Source organism: Cyprinus carpio, chromosome A22 (genome assembly GCF_018340385.1).
Source record: "Cyprinus carpio isolate SPL01 chromosome A22, ASM1834038v1, whole genome shotgun sequence".
In the NCBI taxonomy this organism is placed as follows: Eukaryota; Metazoa; Chordata; class Actinopteri; order Cypriniformes; family Cyprinidae; genus Cyprinus; species Cyprinus carpio.
This window is the reverse complement of record NC_056593.1, coordinates 13,666,716-13,689,020: the sequence shown is the minus strand read 5'-3', so window position 1 is coordinate 13,689,020 and position 22,305 is coordinate 13,666,716. Positions and strand designations below refer to the sequence as shown.

Sequence of the window (22,305 nt, the reverse complement as noted above, 5' to 3'; positions counted from 1 at the left end):
TTTTTAATATTTTATTATCTTTTTTATTAACATACAAAATATGTATAACAATCAAACTGATACAAAATAGTAATTTGCACTTAATCTTCAATGAGTCCCGCTCATGTGTTTGGTGTTCAACACACACTATTCAGCTTAGCCGTCTTCCACAGCTGCATCCTCTGGCTCTGCCCCCCACACCTGAACATGCCCCTCCATAGCAGTCAAAAGGCGGGGCTCCGTTGGATGAAAGGACAGTGATTGGACTACAGCTTTCCCAACAGGCAGCTTTAAAGTCAGGGAGCCCTACAAATAGAGATTACAGGATGACAGCTTTATTGCTCATATTTAACTATACAACACTTCACTTTATTTTCTTCATGTCACTTAACCTACACACCACAACTACACCACATAACAAAACAAAACAATCTTCTGAACAACCCACAAAACATCTCACAACATGTGTTACCCAAATAATCAGACAGACAGCAGTCAAGCTTATAGCCTTTATTAACATGACCGGAGTACCTGTGAAGGGACACCAGACACACACATTATAATACATTAATGTAGTGTATTATTTTATTGTTCCAAATAAACATTTTAACATGAATTACATTGTTTTAGAAAAGTATTTATTTTTCAGTTTGAAATGTAGATTTATTTTACTGTTACATTTAACTAAACATTTCAAATTTGTTTTAAATCTAGTTTTACTGTATTTATGAAGTAGATTGATCCGTGTTGTACATACTCTCCCAGCATCTCCCCTGAGCTTTTGTCCAGCAGGCGCACCGTAGAGTCCAAACTAGAGCTAAGTGTGCACTGACCGTCCCGACTGAAACACACACAAGTGATGGGACCTGTGCAGCAAAAAAAAAATCACACAACAGATGCGTGTTAGACATCACACAGTGCAAAAAGCATCTTCTCATTCCCTCATGTGTGATATAACTCACTTCCAATAAAATCGACATGAAGCTGCCCCATTCGTAGATCATATAGCCTCACTCTTCCATCCACAGACCTGATATACAACACAATATAGTCACTTCTACAAATTCAAACTACTCATATTCCGACACCATATCCTTAGTTTGGTTCTGACCCAATCAAAAGCTCATGCTCTGACACTTTCAGACTGCTAATGCCATCCCGAGCCTCGTCCAGGATCTGGATCGGCTCATACCGCCTGGATCTAGTGTCCCAACACCGAACGGTCCCATCGATGGAGCCTGAAACATAAAGAAACAGTGAGATTGAGATTCGACCGTCATTATTCCCATATGATTAAAGTCAAGTCTGACTCACCTGACAGCATCACAGTAGCCTCCTCATTAAACTGCACACAGTTTACTTTCTAGGGAACGAGCATACGATTGAAAACAAGACATTTTTAGTGAACAAATCACCTATTTAAAATGTATTATATTTATTTACAATAATATACTGCAATTGAGATATTTGTCTTAAGTCGGGCTCACATTGTGCGATTTTTAATAGTCCTTCGCGATTGTTGCTCGTCACACTATACGAACATGATCCCCATGTCATGCTGTAGGATCTCAGTTGTCATAATGTCAGACTGTACGACAGTCAAGACGCGACAAAAACAGACGTACACAAGAAGGCTTGTCCGACTTTTACGTCATCAATCCGTGACCCACGTTCTCTCGCTATAATGGTAGCTAGCAAACAAAAGCAATATGTAGCGTTAGTTTTGTTAATTACATGCCTTGATATAAAAAACAAAATGACGTGTGTGGAGCAGGTCATGGCAGGACAAAAGAGGACTTTATTGACTTCCAGTTCTACAGAAGGAACTTGAGGTAATTTTGTTATTTGAGTTTAAACATCCTGCCCCTTAATTAATAAACTCAATAAGGTTTGTCCACCTGACTCATTTTCACTGAGGTGGTTTGAAGTTGTCGCACTAATTGCGTTACCAGGTTCAGCGCTCCTATTGGTCAAAGTCCCTTTAAGACAAGTCATGTCACTCGGTGGCCATCTTTGAAGCGCCTCTCGGGCATCCAAGTGCAACTCCTATCTCTTTGAACGGGGAACCATCAAATTCTACAAAACTGTTCACTAGGCTTGCGATTAAATTTCATATTTGAAATCACCAATGAAATCTGATAACAACTGTGTCATAAATGTTGTTTATTTTGATCAAATAACGTTATAAAAAGCTTATTATTCAGGCTAAATCAACCAGTGCGCATGCGCAGTCCTGAGCGAACGCTGACTGTTTCTATAGCAACCGGGACGCTTCAAACGGCAGCTGCAGTGACCGCTGACTTTACCGATTAGCGATTGGCTCCTTCATTCAGAAGGCGGGGCTTCCTGCGATTGAGCGGCCATATTGAGCGTTGCATTTTTCCCCTTTCAAAACTATATGAGTGACATGTCCTGGGTATTCTATAGTCTTTCGCTGCGTCCAAAATCGCATACTTCCATACTATATAGTAGGCGAAAAACAGTATGCGAAGCAAGTAGTATGTCCGAATTCATAGTATTCGAAAAACAGTAGGCGAGATGTACCCGGATGACCTACTACTTCCGCCCGAATTCCGTAGCATGCATACGATGGACAGTACACTATCCCATGAGGCCACGGGGGAAGAGTCGTCATATTCGAAAATGGCGGAAAACCGCGACACGGCTGTTTTGAAGTGTAAGTACTTTATGGAAAAACGTTGTTCATCGTGGTTAAAGTGTACTTGTTTAACAAAATTACTTTATATCCTTACATAAAATTAGGCTGTCATTCTGTTCACAGCTGTAGCTGCTGTTATTCTGAGGTAAAAAAAAAAATTACAAGCTAAATTTATATTTAGTAAAGGATTTACAAGCTATCAATGTAGGCAGTAAGAATAACGAAAAACATCGCCGATGTTCGCTCAGTAGTGGGGTTTTTAAATTTTCGCGCTGTTGTGACGACGTATGTCACGTGACAATGTCAATATGGCGGATGTAGTACGTCAAATTCAAATGTAGTACCCAGTAAGCAGTATGCAATTTCAGACGCAGCGTTTGTATTGGTTCTTGGTTTGACGGTCGTCGTAGGAGAAGTCACACTGCAGGAAAGTGTCTAATATCTTCTGACACTGCCAGAATTTAACTGGAGGGAAAAATTCGTCTCAGATAACCAAATAGTGGTCAAAATCGCACAGTGTGAGCCGGGCTTTAGTAAAAGCAAATAAGAAACGCTGTTGGATATCTTGGCGGGAAACTGCAACGGTAACGTAACGGTCTCACTCACCCCGGCGTGCCCGCGAAGTTTGCGCGTCACCTGACCAGACGCCACGTCCCACAGAATGACGGTTTTATCCGAGCTGCAGGAGCACAGCTGACTGTTGTCATAAGAACTGCGAAAAGTAAGTGAAATTAACGCAAACCAAATACAACAGCGGTGGTATTTCAGTATAGTGTAACGCAGAAACATACCTGTCCACGTCCAGCACTTCATATCCGTGACCGGTGTAAGTCTTCAGCAGAGTCCCGCGACTCACACTCCACAGCTTCAGAGATTTATCACTGCCGCAGGTCAGCACATAGTTCCCATCAGCTGAAGGAACGTGTAAAACACAGAAAGAAGAACAAGATTCATTGTATATGTCAGTTTCTAGTGTCATAATGCAGGTGTGAAACAGCGGGCATCACGTGGTAACTGTTACTTTTCTCAGCGCTAGTCAGGAAGAACCAATTAGAATCGTTTGTGATTACCAGAGTTTTTTTTTTTTTTTTTTTTAAATATATTTTATAAGTCTATGTATACTCTTTTAGGTTGAAAATGTTTAATGACAACTGCTAGTAACATTTTTCATTTAACAATAATATACACGACAATGGCTATGGATAATATGATGTATAATATTATAATGTAGTTAATAATATGGACTTACCGTTGAAGCGACATATACCAATACTACTTCATAATAACAATACTATAGTCCTCAAAAGATGCTGCGGCAGCTGAGGCACTTGAGGACGCGGCTGCGGAAACGCCATAACTATTTCCAAAGCTTCAGATATATACTAATATTAGGCATAATATGTATATATAAATCAGTACCACTACGACAAGCTCAGAACTACTCCACAAACTGCATGAAAACAGCGTTTTCTTCCGCGGAATGTGTTGAAGCGATACAGGACTCAATATCGCCATCTGATGTTTCGGAGGACTTACGAAAGTTCCCCTAAATCTTGATTAAATAGCACCCCAAGTCGTTTTAGTTCCCATAATTTAACTAGATGCCATTGTGTTGATTTATTGCGCAGGTTTAGGCCTACATATTATTATTTTTCAGTTTCATGCTTTCCATCATAACCAGATATCAGTGCATTTGATGAAAAATCATCTACAATTACACTAAAACATTAATTTTTATCAAACCCTATTCTGTATTAGAAACCAGATATGTTGTGCATGCCTAAGTGTTTTTCTATGTAATGATTATTGTAAATAAAAGGTTATTTTCACATTCTATATACACTAAAGATACATAATATAGATCCTTCTCAAAAAATTAGCATATTGTGAAAAAGTTCATTATTTTCCATAATTGTAATGATAAAAATTAAACTTTCATATATTTTAGATTCATTGCACACCAACTGAAATATTTCAGGTCTTTTATTGTTTTAAAACTGATGATTTTGGCATGCAGCTCATGAAAACCCAAAATTCTCAAAAAATTAGCATATCATGAAAAGGTTCTCTAAACGAGCTATTAACCTAATCATCTGAATCAACTAATTAAGTCTAAACATCTGTAAAAAGATTCCTGAGGCTTTTAAAAACTCCCAGCCTGGTTCATTACTCAAAAAACCGCAATCATGGGTAAGACTGCCGACCTGACACCCTCAAGCGAGAGGGTAAGACACAGAAAGAAATTTCTGAACGAATAGGCTGTTTTCCAGAGTGCTGTATCAAGGCAACCTCAGTGGGAAGTCTGTGGGAAGGAAAAAGTGTGGCAAAAAAACGCTGCACAACGAGAAGAGGTGACCGGACCCTGAGGAAGATTGTGGAGAAGGACCGATTCCAGACCTTGGGGGACCTGCGGAAGCAGTGGACTGAGTCTGGAGTAGAAACATCCAGAGCCACCGTGCACAGGCGTGTGCTTCTGAACCAGAAACAGCGGCAGAAGCGCCTGACCTGGGCTACAGAGAAGCAGCACTGGACTGTTGCTCAGTAGTCCAAAGTACTTTTATCGGATGAAAGCAAATTTTGCATGTCATTCGGAAATCAAGGTGCCAGAGTCTGGAGGAAGACTGGCGAGAAGGAAATGCCAAAATGCCTGAAGTCCAGTGTCAAGTACCCACAGTCAGTGATGGTCTGGGGTCCCATGTCAGCTGGTGGTGTTGGGTCCACTGTTTTATCAAGGCAGGGTCAATGCAGCTAGCTATCAGGAGATTTTGGAGCACTTCATGCTTCCATCTGCTGAAAAGCTTTATGGAGATGAAGATTTCGTTTTTCAGCACGACCTGGCACCTGCTCACAGTGCCAAAACCACTGGTAAATGGTTTACTGACCATGGTATTACTGTGCTCAATTGGCCTGCCAACTCTCCTGACCTGAACCCCATAGAGAATCTGTGGGATATTGTGAAGAGAAAGTTGAGAGACGCAAGACCCAACACTCTGGATGAGCTTAAGGCCGCTATCGAAGCATCCTGGGCCCCCATAACACCACAGCTGAGCCACAGGCTGATTGCCTCCATGCCACGCCGCATTGAAGCAGTCATTTCTGCAAAAGGATTCCCGAGCAAGTATTGAGTGCATACCTGAACATAATTATTTGAAGGTTGACTTTTTTTTGTATTAAAAACACTTTTCTTTTATTGGTCGGAATGAAATATGCTAATTTTTTGATATAGGAATATTTGGGTTTTCATGAGCTGTATGCCAAAATCATCAGTATTAAAACAATAAAGAGACCTGAAATATTTCAGTTGGTGTGCAATGAATCTAAAATATATAAAAGTATAATTTTTATCATTACATTATGGAAAATACAACTTTTTCACATATGCTAATTTTTTGTAAGAAGGGTGAACAGAGTAATAACAACAACAAACAGGACACAAAATTGTGCAATAATATTTTACTTAACCATAAAGTCAAGAGGAAAATGGACCAGATCACATGTACAATCAAATACTGTGCAATGTGAACAATCTGTTGGTTAGCTGTTAGAAAATAGAGCAATCGTTGAATAACTTCCCACCCAGATCATAAACATATGACTGATTCCCAGAATGTCTCTGTATGAATCAAAATAGCTATTGAAAATGACTGAATTATCATGAAGAGTTGGCTGTACAGATTACAAAAAAAGTTAACCTGAGTTTCACCTTTTGTTACTTGGCATGTTTTACCAACAGACTAAAAAAAAAAACACAACAACAAATAAAATGCCATATATTGTGGATTAAAGTTCAACTTTAAAGTTTAATCCAAATTCTTTGTATCTGACTAGAAATTTCAATTTTATTTGAGGAGAAAAAAAAAATCTAGCACTCATTATTATCCCAAATTGGGCTTTTTCAAAATGAGGTATTATATTTTTATAAATGACACTTTAAAAATAACTACAGACATACCAAGCACAAGCGAAGCAAAATAGGTCAAAAACACTGGTTTAAGAAACGCAGGTTATTTCTTCTTGCCCTTGGTGGCCAAGAGCGCAGGGTCAATCTGATCTGGACTCAGTCCTTTGACGGAGAACAGACGCGCAGCCCGTTCCTGCAGTGTTCCTCCACACTTCATCCCTCGTTCCATCAGCTCTTTCTTCAGCCGCTCCAGACCCAAAGCCTCCAGCTGCTCCGGCCCACTCACAGAAAGCAGATCCAACGGTCCCTCCGCCTGAAGGGAACGAAAGACAGGTCAGTATAATCAAAAAAACATTTCCAACATGAAAATCCACATCAGAAGCAGGACATCTCACCTCTTCCTGTGCCTGACTGGTCTCGGCTGGGACGCTTGGTGCTTCTGTGGGCGTGACCTGCGATTTATCCTCTTCTGTGCTGGCGTTTTGGCTGGTTTCAGCTGTACACTCTTTTTCGGCCTCCTTCTGCACCTCCTCCTCCTCCACCTGTGTTGGGGAGCTCGGTGCGGGACTCTGGGAGGAGGAGCTGCTGGTGCTGCTGGGCTGGTCCTGAGGCTCTGTCCTCTCACTCCCTCTGGTGCCAGAAGGCGGCACCACTGGTTTGGCAACGTCTGAACTACATGAAGCCCCAGAGGTGGATGGAGAGGCCTCGCTGTCGCTGTCCTCACTTCCTTCATCAGAGCTGCCCACGTCCTCCAGTCCTCCAAGGCCAGTCCTATTGGATACAAAGAAAGGCATATTACAAATAGCAGTTTTTTAATTCTAGTCCGCAAGATTAGCATTTTCTTCACATGTGAAATCAGCCCACCAGAAACATTTCTTCTTTGCTTTCTTTTTGCTGTCTGTTGGTGTTGGACGCTTGCGACTCGGCCCCTCGTTCACCTTGACGAGACCACTAGAGGAAGCCTGCATGCCTGAAGGATAGACAATTTTATTTTCACCTTTTAGCTTTACTGTCAAGAATAATTAGGGTAGAGTAACATACTTTAATCTTTACAATATGCAACATTAATAATAATTAACTTGATTATACATTATAATTATAATACTTATGTATTAATTAATTTTAATTAACTATATAATATAATACTGTTATAATATTCATGATAATACTAATTATTAAATATATATGTATATATTCTCTGATTTAAATCTCAATATAAAATATTATGATTAAAAGTGTGATTCATTTTAAGTGAATGTAGTTGGTAGGGCTGTGCAAAAAATCGAATACGATTTTCATGCTCATCTCATCAGTAAAGACGCTCCTGTATTAGTAGTATAATCTCCAGCACGTGCGTTCAGATCAGGGTTGCCAGGTTTTCACAAACAAATCCTGCCCAGTTGCTTCTCAAAACTAGTCCAAAAACCTAGCCCAATCGCGTTTCCAGGAGGTTCCCCGATAAAAATTGCATCCCGTGGTTAAAATATACGTTTTTTGGCATGGTTCCCTTGGTAAAATTCTCATTTTAGGGGCTAAATATCACGTTATTGGTATTGGGGTCGCTTCAACCGAATTTTTTATTTTGGTCGCGCATACTTGGCAAAAACACTGGTTCAGGTGGAGCGGCATTTACTACACAGAGCCGTAGTCCACCGACAAGCTACACAAAAATCGATTTCAAAATCGACAAAGAATCGCCTGCGATTTTAAAATCGATTTTGTGTAGACTGTCAGTGAATTACGGCTCTGTGTATAAATGCCAACCAGTGTTGCCAAGTCTGTGGTTGTTTTTTCATGTTCACAGGTTGAAGCGACCACAATACCAATAACGTGATATTTAGCCCCTAAAATGTGAATTTTACCAAGGCAACCCTGCCAAAAACGTAAATTTTAACCCCGGGATGCAGTTTTATCGGGGAACCTCCTGGAAACGCGATTGGGCTAGTTTTGGTGTTTTTTTCATGTTCGCGGGTTAAAGCGACCCCAATACCAATAGCGTGATATTTAGCCCCTAAAATGTGAATATTACCAAGGCAACCCTGCCAAAAACGTAAATTTTAACCCCGGGATGCAGTTTTTTATCGGGGAACCTCCTGGAAACGCGATTGGGCTAGTTTTTGGACTAGTTTTGAGAAGCAACTGGGCAGGATTTGTTGTGAAAACCTGGCAACCCTGATCTGAAACGCATGTGCTGGAGATTACTACTAATTACAGGAGCGTCTTTACTGAAGAGATGCGCATGAAAATCGTATTCGATTTTTTGGGAAATCTTCGTAGTTGGTGTTTTTTAAAATAATTTTTTTTTTTTTTTTTGGAAATCTTCGAAAAGACTTGCATCAAGACTTGGATGGGGTGCAGTGATTTAACCCAGAGAAAGTCACTAAAGTGAAAAAAATCAGTGCATTAATCTGCACAAATCCTTGTAGTGAACAAAATCAAGAATCACTCACTAGGATGAAACTAAATATGTAAATAATGCTGTTTATTGCTATTTATCATTCTTCTATGTGTAAATGTGTCCTAGCACTACCACAAGACAGTAGATGTGTCTAATTTGTCTACATACATATATACACACACACTGAATTCAAGGTACCTTTCAGTACAGAGTCCTCCAGTCTCTCTGAGAGGTCATGGCACTGCTGTTCATAATTAGTGTCTGTGAAGTAATGTTTAGGTTCAGCCAATTTCCTCTGGATCCGCTCCAGGCGACGCTGCTCCTTCTCTGCCTCTCGATCCGCCTGCTTTTTCAGCCACTCTGCCATTCTACATACAAACACATACAAATTCAATTATTCATGCAATAACATGACCTAATGGTGCATTAATTCATAAAACAAAAATTAAGTCAATAATCAAACAAGCATGCTAAAATGGATACGGTAATCGCCATTACTCCTTCTCATGATTGACGTCGCGCAGTCTTCTTCCACTCAGATCTCTGCAGGCCTCACGATTAGTGGTCTTCTCGATTTGCGCACCGAGGGCCCTCAACATAGAGCCAAATCCTAGAAAACAAATGAGTTTAAAACATATTAAAAGAACAAAACCTTCATTAATAACTTTTAAATGCTCAAAACTTTATATAAATTCTATAAATTAAAAAGTAACACTAAAAGAAAAATGAAAAAAAAAAACACTAATGGAACTCTATCATAACTTTATATACTTTTAAGAAGTTCCTAATTGTAAAGGTGTCAAAAAATGGGGATCTATTTACCAAAGAATACACTAACCCAGGGTTTCCCAAAGTGGGGTTCGCGAAACCCTGGTGGTTCGTGAGTTGGTGCACGGTATACGAGTGTATACCATTAGCGAATTAATAAAACAATAATAATTTAATGAAATTAAAAAGATTTTGCAAATAAATGTACAGGTTTATACAATTGTCATGTAAATGTAAAATCTTAAATGTATAAAAATAATTCTCTTTTTGGAAAACCCTGTATTAAAAAAAAAGATATTGTGGGAAAAAAGTAATACACTGTAAATTAAATTAATATTAATTGTTTTTTTAGTGTAATAATAACAAGAGCTAAATGTTACTGAAACTTTAAAACTGAGAAAAATAAATGTTTTTAAAGTTAAACATGCAAATGTGCCATTAAATTATTGAAATATTTACTTAAAATATCAGGGGGTACTTTAAGTAAATAATTTATGCCAAAGGGGTTCGGCTGACAAAAAAAGTTTGAAAACCCCTGCATTGACCATTATACTCCCCTTTAGCGCCACATAAAAATTAGCCAAATATTAATAATCCATCATATTCTAATATTTACAAGCTTCAGAAAGATCAATGTTGATGTCCTAGACTAATGTTTACCTCCTTTGCCTCCACATAACCGAGGCTCCACACGGTACACCACTCCAGACTGAAGCAACTCATTACTCTGAGATACTCGGCCGTTACTCTTCACATAGAAGTCCGTAAAAGAGACACCCTGAGAGAAAATAAAACGCATTTTATGTCATCTTAACCATAATAATCGTCATCAAAATCAAACTGGACCTCCAGCACAATCCTGATTTCAGACAGCATGAACTTAGTTTGACTAATGTAATCGCTGATCGACTCACCTCTTTAACGCTCAAATGCTCGATGAGATCGCTGACAGTCGAGCCCAGAGCGACAGTTGGGTTAGTAAACCTCAGATTTGGTGAAATTACAAACCGCGAAATTGAGCGACTTTTCAGGAGCCCTTAGGCGGACATGTTTCCGGAAAATTCTGTTACGTATTGTATGTATTGACTCAACTACGGAAGCACAAACAAATAGACAAATTCAACAACAAATACGGAAACACTGAAACATAGTAAACGAAAAAACTCAACTACGGAAGCCGAGAGACTTTGTCAAGTCCCACATTTATTCTAGTAAATTAAACCATCAAATAGAGAAATTGAGCAAGATATCTCCAAAAAAAATGTATCTTTAAAAAAATGTGCAAAAAAAAAAATACATTAAAAATAAATTTCAACAATAAGTAATATTACTAGCATAGTATTATATTTTTGCATCGTAATGAGCACCATGAATCCAATCCCACTTTATCCCACATTTCCCATGAATATCACAAGATCTGCAATACCACTCAAAACTATATCCCACATTTCCCATGAATATCCCTCAATTTTAATCTTAAGTTCTTATTTTGAAATGTTCCCAGCGTTCTCTTCTGCGTATGACGTTTCAACATGGCGTCGCTCTGCAAGGCGATGCACAACGTGATCTCCAGATCATCTTTACTGCCGAAGCACTGCGTTTATATCACGCTCAGCTCATTATACAGCTCCGACGCGAGCGGAGGAGATGATAAATCACCCGAGAGAGCGAAGAGCGGGTTTGCCGCAGCATATGAGCTGCATTCAGACCTGCAGCAGAGAAGCGATCAGAGCGCGGCGGCGCGGATGAGCTCCAGGGACGAGACCTCCTTCGCGTCGCTCCTGCGGCACTCCGCGCTCATGCAGATGGGTCCGGCTAAAGACAAGATCGTCATAGGGAAAATCTTTCATATCGTCAGTGACGACCTGTATATCGATTTTGGCGGAAAGTTTCACTGTGTCTGCAAGAGGCCCACCACGGACGGGCAGAAGTACCAGCGGGGAAGCAGGGTGAGGCTGAGACTGGAAGATATGGAGTTGACCTCGCGGTTCCTGGGAGCGACCATCGATACGACGCTGCTGGAGGCGGACGCCACTCTCCTGGGACTCATAGAGAGCAAAGAGACCAAGACGAAGGAGTAGCTGTCATTGAGAACACCAGATTGAACTATATATGTGAATGAATGGATTCTGTATTGTGTATGAGATATAAAATTTAAAATCGCACCTCCACGGATTTTGATTCTTGGTTATCTATCTAGCTGTATGTCTGTCTGTCATTACACACATATGTATAATTCTCTCGCATCTGTCACACTATGGAAGCCTGTTTCCATAGCAGGTTAAAAACTTGCCTGTACGAAAACTAATTTTCGCTATAAAAAGTCAGAGTTTGGAGATTTCAGAATTGCAAGTTTGCATCTTGTAGTTCATACTCTTTCTTGGAATGCGAGGTTTAGACTAAGAATGGCAAGAAAAAAAAACCAAAACTTTATTTTAAATATATAATCATCAGCCATTAAAAAGCCATAACACACCAAGAAGTTAAATGTAACCTTTATTTTCATTTCCTTCCATTAAGAAGCAGCATAAAAGAAAAGATCCAGTGTAGCACAATTCCCTGAATATCCTAGAAGAACTCAAGTTGTTTTTATATAAATAATTGCAGAGCAAATCACAGTGATCATAAATGCTATCAAAATCTTACACTGACAAGATCAAATAAAAATAACATGTCTTTAAAAATTAAGGCCGTAACAGTGCAAATATCAAATTCTAAGTTACGCTAGATTAGTGAGTACAGAAGAATAACCTACAGCATAAGGTTAATAGCATGCAGTTAATCATAAAGCTATGTTAAGTTGTTCACCGAAATGCTGGAATATATTTTTATATATATTATATTACCATTAACATTTGGTGGTTCATAATGGATAAATGCATCTTGCATAATAAGGAAATCCCTTTTTCAATCAAAAGGCATATAGTCCCATAGCCTCATGTAATGGGGGATGGGTTTTAAGGCAGTATGTACTGGACTGCTCAAGTGTCTTTGGGTGTAATGGCTTAAAGCTGCATTTGAGGGAGTGATTTTGGCCCTTCTAGTCCAGCACGATATGCTCTTCACACATCAACCACACATGGTCAGGTACAGCCACTGTAAGAGAGAGCAAAAGAGATAATGATTTAATATAACGTGCAATATTAGGTTTCAGTGCATAACTAATATAATTTTCCACCATTCTGAAAAGTATAGGTGAACGGAAGGTAAGAAATGACCCACCTCACTAAAACTGAGCTCTGCGATGCCTTAACCATTCATTTCAACAAAACTAAAATCTCCAAAAGAAGACATGTTGTATAATTAGTCATTATAAGAAAAACCCATCAAAATATATCGCCTTTTTTTTGCAAAAAGAGAACTATATGTGTAAATGACGTACTGAACATGGCCTCCAGTTTGACCAGGCAACAGACAAAGTTATCAAAATCTATCGTATCTCCATCAGCATATCGCGCCACAATTATCTGATGTAGCCTGTTATTGAGTTTAAAACCTGAAGACAAGGAAAAGGCACAATATTAGGGTATGGTAAAATGATCGATTTTCACCGGTTAAACTAGCAATCTTGGATCAGTTTTATACATTTACTAAATTTCCAATTCAACCAAACCCTCCATAGAACAAGCAAAAGAAGCCATGAAAATTAATAAAAAAACGCATATTTTACAGACTGTGCCCCCATATTTAATGACATAGGATGATTTATTAATTTAATATAATAGCTACAGACATATTAACAGAGGATGCCTATTTCATTTAATTCATATTTAATGACATAAGATGATTTATACATGTTTTTTTTTTTTTTTTTTTGCATTAACAGTTTTTACCAGCAGGCATAACCAGCGTGTGGTATTTCCAGCACTTCAAAACAGTGAATCAATTTGAAAAGCAGTTGATTCAAAGCTTCAAAATGGTTAATTCATCCCATCACTAGATTAAATGCAAACTTAATTTGAAATTCTAAGATCGATTTACTCAATACACATTTACTCAATGCGTGAGAACATATTTGTAAAGGTATGAGCTGGTCCACTCATCAGTGTAGTCTGAAATCAAAAAAGAATTAAGAGCTGTCAAATCAAATCTGAATCAATGCTCCTCCTTAATATTTATAACCAAAAACATTCCATGGTCAAATATTTTAACAGGATGAACATTAAAAACTCTTTATTACCAGCTGACTCCACAGCGAGGCGCATTTCATACGAGCTCATTGTGCCAGATTTGTCCAGATCAAACTGTCTAAAAATGCCCTGCAAATGAGAAAAATGAATTTGAGTGGCCACCATACTACCCACAAGATGTAGGGAAGGTTATGTGACTTGTCAGTTTCTCACCAACCACTTCCTGATTTTATTCCATAGAATCCGGAATTCCACAATTCCCAGCCGTGCACTGCCATCCTTCTGAGTTTGATCAGTCAAGGCCAACGAAATCAACCAAATGCTTATTAATAATCAAATGAAATAATGAAATATATAGACTATTAGATCCGCAAAAGTCACTTGTAAAAGTTAGCATTTCACAATCTGAGGATACATCCAGCAGGCTGACCATGCATCTACACGACTCCAAACTGAACCCATCTGTCTTTAAGTCTCTGTCTAAAGAACACAGAAGAGCAGAGGGATTTCTCAAGTACACATAGACACAGATCAGATAAGAACACTTACAAATGTCAGTTGAGCTTACGTTTCCCAACCACTCGGTTCAGAATGTTCCTGAGCTCGTGAACTGAAATCTCCATGTCCTACAAGAGAGTTTAGATCAAGTTTAATCTAATGGAATACACAATGATAATAATGAAAACAAACATAGATATAAACACACCTCTCCAGACAGCTGTGCAAATAGTTTTTTAAAAGAGTCTTCCATGTCCTCCTCTGAAACCGGCTGTGGATAAGACATTTTGAAGTTTTAGGTTTTGTTTTTTGAAGGAAATGTGAGCAGTGTGAGTTTTGTTGTTGGTTTTCAGGTCAGAGCCAGTGTCAGTGTTGTATTTAAGTAACAGAAAAGTCCTTACTTCATCTTCCAGGTTAAATGAAATCTCGTCATCCATTTCTCTAAAAAAAGAAAGACAATTTTCTCTATTAAAGTGATGCTGCACAAATAAAAAAACAACAACAGCACATAAGCTAGTAAAAAAATAAATAAAAATTTACATATAAATATTTTTGTACCACTGTTGTTTATTTTAGTTGAACAGTGGAGCTACTTACTGAGTTTCTGACTGTTTCTCAGTGAAGACTCGCAACACGAAATCGGCCTCTTTTCCAGGCTCAAAAGTTGAAGGCACTATGAGATACTCGCCAGGTGGCAGCTTCAGTCGTGTGCTGACTTCCCGCAGGTTAATGAAGGTTTCTGAGCGTGCGCAGGATGTGCGGCGCAAGAAAAAGTCCTTCTTGAGGTGAACGCTCTGGGAACCACGAAACTAAGAAACAGAAGCAATTAAGAGCTCATATCACAAGTTGTTCACTTTCAAAACAATTAGAAATTGAATGTAATTAAGAGGTGAAGTGTGCAATTTCTTTATAACCAAACAGATTTGAAAAAATTGTTTTCAAACAGGTTTCCACAACACCCCCCCTTCCATCATTCATCAAAAAATATCACACCACCCCACAACAACTTCACGCCATTGTTTGAGCCACTGTTGCTATGCTGGGTTGGCCAAAATACTTAAACAGAGCAACGTATTTTTTAGTCTTTATACATTTAAGAAAAATCAACCAACAAACAACTTAAATTCTATGCATATTACAAGCAAGTATTTTAACATTTAAAAAATTACACACTTCACCTTAAATTAATTTAATTTAATAATGAAAGGATTCCATACCTCTTCTGGTACCTAAATAAAAAAAGGAATAAAAGACAATAAATTATTCAAAGTAATATTTAACAAAGTCTGCAACTGTTGTTTTTGTCCTCCAACCTCATATAAGGCGAAGCCAATGGTGTGCATGTCCTGCCCTTGCTTGCGGAAACGTCGCCTGTCTTTCTGCATCAAGGCCACCAGGAAGCTGCAGGTCACCTCATTATCCTCAGGATCATCATCTTCCTCCAGCAGTGTGATCTTATACTGAGGGTTTATCCAGAATGTGTCTGCCAAAAAAAGACAAATATGTAATTCCGTATGTTTTAGCTGATGCAGTGAAGTACTGATGAAGTTTTATTGGGGTTGTGTGAATTGATCTCACTGGGGTGGTTCCTGCAGCCCCCTGCTGTACTTCCTGTCCTCCAGGTGCCGTTAAACTTAATTGTGTTCCAGAAATTTAGAGAATCTTCACTCAGAGCATCTGGCGTGAGGTTACAGATCTCCAGACGAGAAAACTGACGTTTGAACTCCTGAAATGACATCCTAAAGTGGCCAGAGAACAAAGCATCAGTAAATTACATTACTGGAAATACAACATTCATACAGGAAATAGAAATGATAATTTAGTACATAGAGTAGGGCTGTTCAATTTCAAGAACTGATTCCAGACTAATTTTCTCAATTTTTATGAAAAAAAAATAAATAAACCAAAAAAACCACTCAAAAAACAAAACAACAAACAAACAAAAAAAACCTGACGATGTAAAAAATTACTAAAATACTCACTCAAAAAACAAACCAACAAACAAACAAAAAAAACCTGACGATGTAATCCACAGAAAGAGTCACTGATTGAATCAGTGAATGAATCAAGTCAATTCTGTGAACAGAACCAAAAGATTCAAGTGACTGGGTGAATAAAAATCCTCTTTATTAGCAGTCACAACTCTACTGTGATGTGTAGTGGTTAGGTTATCAAGTTAATAGACACAGTCAACTCTAGATTGCCAACATCTCAGAATAAAAAAACTGATTATTTTTGGGACTGACACTTAGCCCTAATACACAGCACCTACATGTAGTTAAAGGTGCGAGAACCATAAATACCAGATTTCTTTGGAGATTTACCAGAACTCGCCATCCTCCATGTGGTTGTTCATTTCCTCTCTCTCTGCTGGATCAATCCCATTCCACTCAGAAGAACTGAAAATGAAGTATAAGTATTACATTATGAGCAAGTCCTGTATAAGAAAGTCTATCCAAATTAATTCTGATTGGTCGACTCACTTGTCACTCCAAGCCCCTGTCCATTCAACTTGCCCCCAAGGGTTTCGGATGCGGATCAGCCTCTCTTTGCTGCCACGGAAATTCACCTAAATTTGAAACAACAAAATACAGATGCAAATAATTAAAATGGTAAAATAACAAGCTCAAGATATATTTTAAAGGTGATCCTGACCTCTCTGAGACCTGTGACGGAGTATGCATGCCCCTTCACCAGCTTCTTAAAGGTTACGGCCTCCATATCCAGGGCACTGGTGATCTACCAGACAAATACACTCAATTACACAAAAAACTGGGTAACTATATCCATAAATGTTGCATTGTGTCTCCAGGCCTGTAGTAGGCACTGTGGGGACTCACATCAATAGAGCAGCCCAACAGTGAGCCTCTCTCCAAGGCTTTGGCAATGATGCGGTGCAAGTCTTTAGGAGCTTTACGCAGTTCATACATCTCGGCCACTCCACCTGTGAAGTCCTCAAAGCCTTCGATGGTGGAACCTCCAGACAGTGCTTCATATGAGCCATTCAGCCTACAGGCACATACGCACATGTTATGCTCCCTAATAATCATATGCAAAGAACGAGAGATGAAGAGACTCACTTGGCATAAGCTTTTTCCAGCAAGGCACTCCAAAACTCATTTCCCTCTGCTGAGTGAACAAACATCAGCTTTTTATCCTTCACAGGCAAACGGTCATCAATCACAATGTCCACCCACTCGCCAAACTGCCAGAACTGCACATATTAGTAAAACAAATACATTTATATTAAAGAAACAGTTCACCCAAAAATTTACATTTGCTGATAATGACTCCAAGATGTGAACCCATCCATCCATCTATCTATCAATCTAAAAATATTAAAATAGTAAACAATAAAAATAATTCATGAAAAGCAGAAGTTTAGAGTGTAAGAACTTTGTATGTGTATTATATCTGCTAATGTGTGTTCTACATTTCTGTCATTCATTAACAGTCGGCTGAGCACCTGGAAGTGAAAGATGCCAGCATACTCGTCCGTAAAGCTTTGTCCATGAGGTACAACTCTGTGAAGCAGCCTGTCGTTTAAAGTCAAGGATGCAATGGCAGCTAACAGCCAACAGTCACCTAAGTAGAGAAAAATTACCACATAAAATACTTTTACTGTTACAGAACATTTATTTAAACTAATTCATATAACATATATATGTATTTTAGTATTGAGTCACATACCAACTGTCTCAACCAATGACATGAGTTTGGGGCGGGGTTATCTATTTAGCCAACCAATGGCAAGGTGAGATGAGTGTTCAGAGCTCAAACACAGGTATTATGCAATTATCTTTGTTGAACAAAAAAATTAAATAAAAACCAAACAAACAAAAAAACACTTCACCTAAGTTTAACCTGTTACTTAAAAATGTACCATGGTTACCATAATTGATGCCAATAATTTTTACTACTTTATTTTCATTCAGTTCAAATGGAAAATAACTGTAGTAACTATAATACTTTTTTAAAACTAAGACTATTACACGTTTTTAGAAATGTGGTAATTGTTTGTATGTAGAACAATGTCCCATTAGGGGGAGCCCTCCACCGACAGCTGAAGAGGGGGTGGAGAATGTGTTTGTAAGATGAGATAACAGCACAATTTCAGTACAGAACATTTAGTCCGGGTGAAAGATGTTTTATCGCAAACACCCTTGTCAAAGCTAAACCCGTTTTGGCTGTTGAGGCTTGAACCACGTCATGAGGGTTTCTGTGTGTTTAATGAGAGGTAAAATGCATATATGTGATAAGCTTCGCCATCCTCCTCCACCCACTGTTTGCTGTACAAACACTAAGTTTGTCACTGGTGAGTACACACCCTCTCTCTCTCTCTCACACACACACACACACACACACACACACACACACACACACACACACACACACACACACACACACACACACACAAACATGCCATTAACTGTGGCCTGCAGCCAGCAATCCCAGAGTTCTCTCATGCTACACCCATGTCTGTATGAATCACCACTCAGGCATTGTGTCTAAACTCCCCACCAACCAGGAAACACACACATATACACTGATCTGCCCCCTAACACACATTTCCTCTCAAAAGAGACAGAAAACACTACAAATTGTGATCATAGAGGTTTTATGAATCATATTTTGACTTAATGGAATTTGCCATTAGTTCATTCAGAAAACCCAGAATATATAATATTTGCAGTAAAATAAAATGGGTAGTTCCATTTTTGGCTTCTGATTGGTTGATACAGTGCTCCAGTGACATACAGTATATATCTTTCTCTATCTATCTATCTATCTATCTATCTATCTATCTATCTATCATATGTCTGTCTGTCCATCCATCCAATTGTCTATTAGTCCATCCATCCATCTCTGTCTATTATTACAACCATCCATCTCACTATCTACCTCTATCTGTATATTTAAGATTTAATATTAGATTTAAGCTGCAGGGTCACCCAGACTGCAGTCAAGCACAAATAAAGCTCCTGATATCCGGTGGGCTAACGTGTGCAAGCATGCTCAAACATACACACCCAGGCTAGTACAGAACATACTCACCTAGGGCCCCCTGGCAAATATCTGTACGTGTGGCTCCGCCCACTATAAACTGAGGATTGTTTGATAGCTCCTGCAAACATTACGCAAGCAAACACAACACATAAGAGCAACACCTCAACCTAAGTGTGCTACTCTCCCAGTCAGCCTATAACAACACACACTGCAAACATTATTTCATTTCAACTGTATCTTTAAACATACTTATACATCTGTGAGATGACATTTTCAGTATGTCAAATGAAAACTAGTCTAAGTGCATACAGGTATATTATACAAGTTGGATACTGTCAGTTAAGTTATGAAAATATTGTTTGAGCTTTGAGAAGGATACACAGTCCGATGAAATTATATTACTTATACAATTTAAATAATGAATTCAATGTTTAAGCATAACTTTTTTTTTTTAAAGAAGGAGGTAATTTAACTCTTTAAGAGCTAAACTATCCCTAACTCTAACTTTCAAATGTTACCTACACTGCTGGAACCGTGTCTTAGTAGTTTGCCTTGAGTCTACCTCATGTAATTTCTAAATCTTGATCTTCCCACTTCAATTCCTGGCCTTTCTCTACTCTAACAATCAATACAACTGATAACTGTAAAAATAAATGAAAGTAAGCACCTTGTCTCAGTAATTAACACCAGAAGTTACACCTTGGTTCTCATATGGGAAATGAGAGTTTGAATCTAGCTCATGAATTTTCTCAATCTCTTCTTATTTGATTTTCTGTAGTTTTTTTTCTATCCCAATCAATTAAGGTGTAAAGTTGTGCTAAAAATAAAAACATGAGACTTGTCTTGGTAGTAAGAGCCCATTGTTGCACCTTAGTTCTAATGTGGGAAATTAGAGTTCGAGTCTAGCTTGTGTAATTTCTCAATCGTTGTCCTCCCACTCCCTCTCAAGTGTTAAAATATGCCAAAAATAATGACTATGCAGTTGTATGTAGTAACTAGCGTGCTGTTCGTATAGGCCGTGCTCGCCAACACTCACAGTGGGCCTTATCCACTGCACACCGCGTGTTTTGGAGGAGTTTGGCGCGAGCTCCTTGAAGCCCAGTGACTGAGGCACGGTGGGAAAGCAAGGGTCCTCAAACAGCTTGCCGCTCTCCAGACACTCTCTCTTCAGCTCCTCGTAGTCCTGGCTCAGGAACTTGACCGCATTGTCATTAGTTCCCATCCCTTCTGCCTGCAAGCGTTCCTTGTAGATACGCGTCGACACTCCTCCAATTGAATACATACTGTAGCGCACCAAAATAAAGAAGCAGTCATTTAAACAGATGCTTTAATCTAAAGTAAATCCCATATTTCTCCAAACCCATATCCCTGAGATCCCATTCACTTTTTGTAACATGAAAAAAAGTACAGACTTCTTGGTTTGCGTTCCATTGAAGCAAGAAAGTCACCATCATTCAACAGCACACGTTCAGTGTCTTTGAGCATTTAGTGCAAAGTGCCGCTGATAAAAAAGGCTTATGATGCTTGCTTATTATCGATTATGGTCAGCCATATTGCCAATATTAGTGCAGCAGCCTTCATGCGACTTTTATTCCATCTAGCTGAGAGAAATGCCCTCTACAACAGACACTCGATAAGTGCCTTACTGAGGTTAGAGAGAGGTTTACTAATGACAGGCTAATTCCATGCTGTCTCGTAATACAATTACCCATCATCTCTGCAGCAAAAATAATAATGTCCACGGAGGGCAGTTCTCTAAGCGTGTGCTAAAGAAAACCACACAGACCCAGCTAAGATAACTATGCTAGCACTGGACATTTAGTTCATTATCATTCCTTTCTGGAACTGCAACTACAGAAAAACTAACAAGACAGTGAATATACCTTAAGTTCCTTGTGTGGGCCACGAGCTTGAGGAGAAAAAGGTCATTTACAATCATATTTAACATTAGGAGAAATCACTTCAATGCTAATTTGCTAACACAAATTATACCATAGTGTATAATATATTCATGTATCACATTTACATGACAGTCCAAAGTACATCAAACTATATTACCATGGTTAATCTCCAAAATAAATAAATAAATAAATACTATGGTAGTCTGTGGTACTTCTTTGTTGCCTGCATATGTGTAAATGTACAGTACATGTAACTGTCAATCTACACATGTGTGTAGAGTATGAAAGGACAGGTATTCTCCAAATACAGAAAATAATGAACTTCTAACCAGTGGACTTCTTTGAGTTGCAATGGGGCAGATCATGTGGAATGTAAACACTGCATTGTCTACTGATACTAAATGTCAGCTGACTTGTGATGTGAAATCAATAAGCCAGACTGAGCACCAGCACTCTAGTGTTTGTTTTAGATTATGATGAATGAACACGCCCTCAAAAACAGCTGCACATATTCACTCATATTGCTTTATATAGTGCTATTACTGTAATATTTAATTCAGTTTGAGCTCACTTTATGTTCAACTGATCACAACCCAGACAAACCCACAAAAGTTAATATTAATGAATGTATAATTTATGTGTCAATATAATGCAAGTATGATGCACGCCCTAAATGCATGAATAGTTGATTTGCTTGTGTATAATTTGTCCGCTTTGTTTACAAATGAATAAGATCATAAGATTCACAAGCACCGTTTGAAATTAAAGAAATACACTATTTAAAATAATAAAAAATTGTTTCGTCACTTGCTGGAAATATAGGACAAAGATTTCGCACTGCGACACATAACAGACGGATATCGCATGTAGTTAACACGGAAAAGTTAAACAAAACTTACCAGCGTTTAGTTGTCACTAGTGTTATCTGCCCAGCGGGTGCGTTTTAAAATATTGGCAAAGAGAGAAGGATGAACGGATCAGAGCAGAGGAGACACAACAATCAGGGTACCGCAGTGAACGGCCACGCCCATGAGGGAGGAACTAACGAATGATTGACAGCTGAG

The 22,305-nt window shown here is 38.7% G+C and overlaps 4 protein-coding genes and 1 long non-coding RNA gene across 5 annotated transcripts; 1 reads left to right on the top strand and 4 right to left on the bottom strand.

Annotated features, from left to right (window-relative positions):
• Window positions 1-32: 32 nt before the first annotated feature.
• On the bottom strand, window positions 33-4,135 carry wdr83 (WD repeat domain containing 83). Its single transcript, XM_042711996.1, is given in 10 exon segments — window positions 33-285; window positions 380-454; window positions 456-510; window positions 737-845; window positions 942-1,009; window positions 1,091-1,217; window positions 1,294-1,342; window positions 3,245-3,350; window positions 3,430-3,550; window positions 3,888-4,135. Coding segments are annotated over 10 exon segments (966 nt in total). The 5' UTR covers window positions 3,994-4,135; the 3' UTR covers window positions 33-135.
• LOC109046751 (28S ribosomal protein S28, mitochondrial-like) lies at window positions 3,216-11,876 on the top strand. Its single transcript, XM_042711993.1, has 2 exons — window positions 3,216-3,359; window positions 11,210-11,876. The coding sequence occupies exon 2, from the start codon at window positions 11,238-11,240 to the stop codon at window positions 11,784-11,786; it is 549 nt and encodes a 182-aa protein (XP_042567927.1). The 5' UTR covers window positions 3,216-3,359; window positions 11,210-11,237; the 3' UTR covers window positions 11,787-11,876.
• sde2 (SDE2 telomere maintenance homolog (S. pombe)) lies at window positions 6,077-11,160 on the bottom strand. The gene is made up of 8 exons (XM_042712468.1): window positions 11,132-11,160; window positions 10,620-10,728; window positions 10,366-10,483; window positions 9,436-9,547; window positions 9,136-9,305; window positions 7,404-7,509; window positions 6,935-7,310; window positions 6,077-6,852 (listed from the first exon to the last, which is right to left on the bottom strand). Exons 1-8 carry the CDS (start codon window positions 11,158-11,160, stop codon window positions 6,643-6,645), a joined length of 1,230 nt encoding a protein of 409 aa, XP_042568402.1. The 3' UTR covers window positions 6,077-6,642.
• Window positions 11,877-12,184: 308 nt separating the features above from the next.
• Window positions 12,185-12,963, bottom strand: LOC122134901. The gene is made up of 2 exons (XR_006153195.1): window positions 12,928-12,963; window positions 12,185-12,801 (listed from the first exon to the last, which is right to left on the bottom strand). It is a non-coding gene; the product is annotated as an uncharacterized LOC122134901 (long non-coding RNA).
• Window positions 12,964-13,031: 68 nt separating this feature from the next.
• capn1b (calpain 1, (mu/I) large subunit b) lies at window positions 13,032-22,272 on the bottom strand. The gene is made up of 21 exons (XM_042712467.1): window positions 22,141-22,272; window positions 21,224-21,249; window positions 20,377-20,623; window positions 19,389-19,458; window positions 17,800-17,918; window positions 17,414-17,547; window positions 17,174-17,342; window positions 16,989-17,072; window positions 16,817-16,902; window positions 16,658-16,732; window positions 15,912-16,072; window positions 15,647-15,816; window positions 15,551-15,562; window positions 14,931-15,142; window positions 14,735-14,774; window positions 14,542-14,604; window positions 14,404-14,461; window positions 14,251-14,315; window positions 14,049-14,117; window positions 13,886-13,964; window positions 13,032-13,201 (listed from the first exon to the last, which is right to left on the bottom strand). Exons 3-21 carry the CDS (start codon window positions 20,620-20,622, stop codon window positions 13,032-13,034), a joined length of 2,082 nt encoding a protein of 693 aa, XP_042568401.1. The 5' UTR covers window position 20,623; window positions 21,224-21,249; window positions 22,141-22,272.
• Between the last annotated feature and the right edge of the window lie 33 nt (window positions 22,273-22,305).